The following is a 6,128-nucleotide window of genomic DNA, read 5'->3' on the forward strand; positions in this document are numbered from 1 at the left end:
CCCACACACCCGCCACCATTGCAGGGGTGGACCCGCCCCTCCCCCAAACCTCCCCATTGCCGTTTCCAGTACAGGCTGGGCTCCGTGCGCCCCCCCCGGCCATACTCTCCATTTTTGGGGCTGAGCGTGCTCCCTCACTATCCCCATCACCGCTGTGGGGCCGATGTTGGGCCCACCCCACCCCCATCTTCTCCGGTGCTGTTTCAGGGCCAGTCCAGGCCACTCCCGCCCACCCTCCATTTCGGGGCCAGGCCTCGCCACCATTTCGGGGCTGGGTCCACTCCTCCCATGCCCCTCCCCCCTGCATTGGTCCGGGTCTGCTGCTTCCCACCCCTTACTGCCAAGGCAGGCTGACTTCTCTTACCCCATTTCGGTCCATTACTCCCCTGCCTGCCACCGCCCCATAGGCCTGAGCCTTCTGCTCCCCCTCCCCCCCACGTTGGAAGGGAGCAGCAAAGGGGGAGGGAGGTGAGGCCAGCAGCGCTGGCCTCAGCCCCCATGCCTGCAGGGAGCAGAGCATCTTGACCGTCCTGCCGCCACTACCTCCAAGAAGCAAGCGGGGAGGGCAAGGCCAGCTCCACTGGCCTTGCCCCCATCCCCCGTACTGTCTGCTCCATTGCCACCGCCTCCAGGGAGCAGGGCATGGGAGCAGGGCTGCGTTGCCTTCTCCCCCCCTGCTCTGTCTCCTGTGTCCCTGTGGCAGTGGTCTGCCATGCCGCCACCTCTTATCTGAACACTGTATTTGCGCTCTGATTGGTTGTTTCCGTCAGCCAGTCAGAATGCGAATAAAGCGTTATGGACAGACAGACAGACAGACTACGGCTTTTATAATATTAGAATTACTGAAGCCATCTTTTCATTGTGGTTCCAAGCTTTGTAATGTATTCTGGGAGTATCTTATCTGGTCCAGCAGCCTTGCCAGTCTTGATCATTTTGAAATCAATGTGATCAATGTGTTGAACTCATTGCCAGAGATAGGGGCAGTTAAGGCTGACATTGGGGTGATTTAAGTTGTTCAATAGTCAGGTTTCTGAACTAATCATTTCTCTGTGTTGCTTGCTTGAGTTACTCTATTTGCTGTTGTTGCACAGTATTTTTGGTGGAGGGAATGTCATTTTTGGTGCCTTTGGCTGTTAGGTGGTTAATGATGCACCAGTGTTTGTCTGCTTGAGTGGGTCATATCCAATCCTTCTGTGGAAGTAAGTCATCTCTCCTTTTTTGATATTGTTCATGTGGTAGCCAGCTGTTCTGTAGTTCTTACAGTTGCAGGGGCATAATGATGAAGAGCTGATCGCACTGCTCTTCCCAGCATGGCATATAATGGCTTCTATAGCCTCTAGGTACACATAGTTTGGCTATTTCAGTTAGGCAATTTTTAAATGTAGCCTTGATCAATGTCAGTTCCTGATGGATCCTCTAATTGGTTTGCTCTATTGGTCAGCCTTTGTCATTTCTTCCAAAAGTTTCATCTTGGGGCTGGTTTGGATGGCATGAGCTGAAAAATCATATTGTCAATGCTCATGAGTGAGGGTCTGTGCTGAGATGATGTAAATTTATCAAGTACTTTTCTTATTAGTATTTAACTCAAGTTGCCCTTCCACCAGGCAAGATCTGGGTTTGTTTGAATATGCCAGCACCCAAAGTGGAAGGTACATGGGCTCCTTTGGGTCACATGTGAGGGCGTTATCATTCAGGCTTGCCCAGAGACAAAGACTGTCTCCAATGCTACTGTTAACGGAGTAGCCCCAATCTTGATGTTAATAGTTAAAGTCACCTGCATATAAGATTACCTGGTTGTAAAGAGGCAGGGATGTTACTGAGAAAAGGGGCAGAGGGTGGCTTGTATATACTGACAATGATTTATGTCATTGACCTGGACAGCGCTCCACTGTGTTGCATTCTGGAAGGTGTTATGTCCTATGGTAGTGTATGGCAGATCATTTCTGATGAAGGTAGTGGATTCTGCTGGCTACAGAATCGGCAAGGTTGGAACCTGAGAGCTTCATCTTCTGCAGCTGCTCTTTTTATGTTTTCTTGTAGAAGGACTGCATGTGGCTTCAGTTCCCTGGTGATGTGTTCCAGCACTGACTGCTGGAGAAACATTAAGTTGAAGAACAGCCAAGCTTCCCCTCTTAAATAGGAAAGGTTTCTCTGGTTCATCCTTTAGTTAGTATTTAAAAATTAGAAAGTATGGAGTATTGACACTGGAAAAATTGAAAGTCCACTTGCCTTGGTAGTAACTTTTAATTTCGCTTTACAGCTACTCACAGGAGGCACCACGAGAAGGTAGTCGCTGTCTTCCCCGCAACATACTTGTAATACATGTTTAAAATTCTTCATTTCTGGGGAAAATTATTTTTCCCCTCTAAGTGTGTAGAGCACCTTACACTATTCTTTTTGGCAGTATATCTTCCATTGTCTCTTTCCTTTTTCCTTTGTCAGGTATTACTTGACCTGGGAGTTATCCCATGTGACAGCTTAGTCAGGGACTCTGGCTTCCTCCATTGAATACTGATGCCTCTGTGTTTTAGGGACTTCGATACCCATACTTCCAAGTTGGGCATGCCTTGGGCACCTCTCACTGCATTCAGGATCTGGGAAAACATCAGAAAGAGCTCCATGATAAACCAGCACAGCACCACATTAAACCTGCTCCTCCTCCACAGCCTCCCCCAAAACCCCAAGCCCGTCTTTCATCCAGAGCATTTCTGCAAAGCCAGTCTTCCCAGCACCTGGTGTACCCATATAAAATTGATGCCTCAGTGAGTGATCATGTAAGAGAGGACAAGTCTAACCAGGTGCTTCTGCCAGCAATTCACAATAAGGTTCCTCAACAGGTAAGGAGCAAACTGGAGCAACCAATGAGCCTATTTTTCATAAATTAGATTTTTTTTGGTGGTGTTTTTATGAATGAATTTGTTGTCCTTGTATTGTAATAATAAGAAGAAAAATAGGAGTTAAGAATAGCTGGGCTATCTCTCTTCACCCTGTTATAAGTCGAAAACAGCTGCCTGAAATCACTAGAGTCTTGGGATCTAAGCACACAAACATGTTATTGCAACTTGTAGCGTGTCAGCTACTCCTCGGTGACTGTCCACATACATTCTCTAAACTGGCAGTAAGTGCAAGTTAGCTTATCCAGGTTTCTTCCTGTTTCATGGTAACTTGTTCATGTGTCCTTACTTGGGCTGAAATAAATTAAATACATGGGCAGAACTCACATTTATTTTATGGCCACTTTATGTGATTCTGGCATCATAAAATGACTTTAAGAGAACCTGTAATTTATGCTTACTTCATGTCATTTACAATGTCAGGGTGATGTGGAATGCTTTTAGTGTACATGAGACTTTGGCCCAAGTGAGAGAACAGTTGGGACCAACCATATCAAAAGAATAAGTAGTAGTTTTTACTGTGAAGATGTAGCTTTTGCACTTGAGCATGTGCAAAACTTGACAAAATGCAAATATATGCATGTTCACTTAAACAGCTGCTAAGGCGGTAGGTGCTGGGATTTGCACCTGCAAAATCCAGTAAGAGAAATCAGTTGTACTGGTGCATGTTTTAGTGTTTATGCCACATGGATCCTGGCACCTGATGTATGGGAGTTTAGCAGTTTTATGTCCGTAAGAGTGGAGCCTGAAGGCAGAAATCCAGCACAAGGTGATCCTTAGAATTATAAAATACTAGGGCTGGAAGGAACTTCAAGGTAGGGTCATTCATGTTTAAACAATCTCAGCCAAGTGTTTGTCTAACCCAGGAATGTTTAACCCTCAGCCTACAGGCCAGCTCTGGCCCGTGAAAACATGGCGTCAGGCCCACAGGACTCCCTTGGGAAATTTGGGGGTAGGGGAGCCATGGAAATTAATACGCCACCCCTCTCCTGCTACCAAATTCCCAAGTCCTCTGTGGCCAGGTGGGGGCTGGGCCACACCCCATTTCTCTCCTATGTGGCCAGGTTGGTGCCAAGCCATTCCTTCTTCCCCACCAGGACTGAATCAGGGATAGAATAACCCCCGCTCCCCCAACACAGCCAGATCAGACCCATGGATGGTTGGGCCCCGCCCATCCAGCCCACGGTGCAGAAAGGTCTAACCTGTTCTTAAAAACTACCAATGATAGGTATTCTACAGCCTGTCTTAAGTAATCTTAACTCCCCCTTCCCATACTTAGAAAGGTTGCTTTTTGTAGTATAGTTCAAGAAGAAGACTAGAGAAAAGAGACCTTAGAGTTCCATCCTTCTGCAGACTGTCTTGTTGAAACAGAAGGTGATACAAGAGATGATACAAAATCTCTCTCTCTCTCGTTTTTCTTTGTGGTCAGGGGAGAGTAAATTCTGTCTTGATTCTTACCCTCTTACAGCATGCAGCTAAGGAAGTAAATACTGTGTTTTCATTGTACTGGCAGAAAATTCCAGGTGGGGTAGAGAATACAAATGGCGAACTGAAACCGAAGCCTCGGCGAAGATGGGGTCACATTACTAAAACAGTGAAAGGGGCTGAAGATTGGGATGACTTGGAAGACCTGGATTTTAACTCTTCCCTCAGCAAAACTGATTTGAAAAACAAGAAAAGACAGACCAATGAAGGTCTTTGTAGGTAAGTTGATTTGGTCTCCTCTTTAGACCTTACTCCAATCTGATGATCTTATAAGGTCCTTTCCAGCCCTAATGTCTATGAAATCTATGATGCTTGGTTTCATTTTTTTCCTCCTTTCTTTCTCTCCTACATAGATATTTAGATGGCTCCTAATAAGTCAGTGCCAGGTGCTTTACATTTGTACACTCCAGTTGTTCTTGGCTTTTTGCTGTCCCCTGCACTTGGAATAGTCACTCCCTGCTCACGAGCTCCTGATCCTCTTTACACAATTTTTTCTCAAATATGCTTAGCCTGGGAAGCCTTTCCAGTGCTGCTTTCTCAGAATGCACCTTTACCACTTCACACTTGAATCATCATGTTACCATGTTCCACATGGCTGAACTGTATTGTGTGTCTCGGAATTAGGCTGCAAGTCCCTTGAGTCAGAGGCAATTGGAAGAGGTTACAGAATGACTTGTCAGTGACCTATGGTCTCTTAAAAAGAAGACTTAGGCTTCTAAGTGACTTAGGTATTTTAACAAAACTGCAAGGTGATATTTTCAATCTTTATAGTATCAAACACATCGTGAGTTGTAATTCCTGGGGACGAGATTCAGGAAGAGGTTAACATGAATGAAAAGCATGCCTTGAATTTTGGGCTTATGGTGGTTTCTCTCTGTTACAGATTTGAAAGTATTTTGGATCTGAAGCCTTCAGACAGTGTAGGTTCTGGCAGCAGTGCACCTTCCCATGCTACCTTTCCACAGCAAGACACCCCTACGTTACATGTTTCTGCAGCCAAACAGCATTATTTGAAACACTCTAGGTATTTACCTGGTTAGTAGAAATCTTTTCCTCTTTCACGTGACCTTTTGACAGCAATGGGAAGTGATAAAGGACACGTGGGGCTTTATCCTGGGCTCAGGGAAACTGTTCTGTGTTTGAAGAAAAAAAAGGGGGACACGGTTTGGAAGGAGCTTTCTTGTTAACCTAAAGCAATTACTCTACAAAGAGACAGCTCTAGCTAACTATAAATAGAGGTATGTCTGTCTTACCAGCATGCAAAAAAGGGATGTGTGTCAGGAGCAGCCCTTTTCTCCTGGAGCACAAACAGATTTGTAGACTAGCTTTTGGGTATGCCAGAGCATGCTAGGAAATGTGCCTCATTCATGGATCAGGCGCTTGCTTGTATCCTGATCTGCTCTTCTGGATCAGAGGAGGGTGAGCATGCCCCCAAGATACCCCATGGATACATACTAGGGCTGTGCGAAATGCCTGAGTTTCATTCTGGTTTCAGATTCAGTGTTTCATCTCAGTATTTCATAGGGCTGTCCAAAACAGCTGTTTCATTTTGTTTCAGATTTGGTGTTTCAGAGGGACAGTGATTCATTTTGGTGTTTCGAATCACTGTCCCGTTTCGTTTTGGCCGAAATTATATCGGAGCGGTTTCAGAATTTCGACAGCGTTTCAGTGTTTCAGCCATAAGCTATAATGAGGAATCACAAAACTGCCTATAACTTTGTCATTTCTTCCCTGATTCAGATGAAACGT

The 6,128-nt window shown here is 45.5% G+C and overlaps 1 protein-coding gene across 7 annotated transcripts in view; it reads left to right on the forward strand.

Annotated features, from left to right (window-relative positions):
- The window catches only part of ICK (intestinal cell kinase), a 47,015-nt gene that overhangs the window by 29,384 nt on the left and 11,503 nt on the right, over positions 1–6,128 (forward strand). For 6 of the 7 annotated variants that reach the window (XR_003094262.1, XM_025205105.1, XM_006024477.2 and 3 more), the window contains 3 exons: positions 2,532–2,837; positions 4,408–4,598; positions 5,263–5,414. Coding sequence is in view for 6 of the 7 variants with exons in the window: in XM_025205105.1 (XP_025060890.1) it covers positions 2,532–2,837; positions 4,408–4,598; positions 5,263–5,414 (649 nt within the window). In the remaining variant the exon portion in view is untranslated. The remainder of the gene's footprint in view (positions 1–2,531; positions 2,838–4,407; positions 4,599–5,262; positions 5,415–6,128) is intronic. The other variant, XM_025205107.1, reaches the window with a different exon arrangement.

Source organism: Alligator sinensis, unplaced genomic scaffold, assembly GCF_000455745.1.
Source record: "Alligator sinensis unplaced genomic scaffold, ASM45574v1 scaffold1012_1, whole genome shotgun sequence".
NCBI classification, from domain to species: domain Eukaryota; kingdom Metazoa; phylum Chordata; order Crocodylia; family Alligatoridae; genus Alligator; species Alligator sinensis.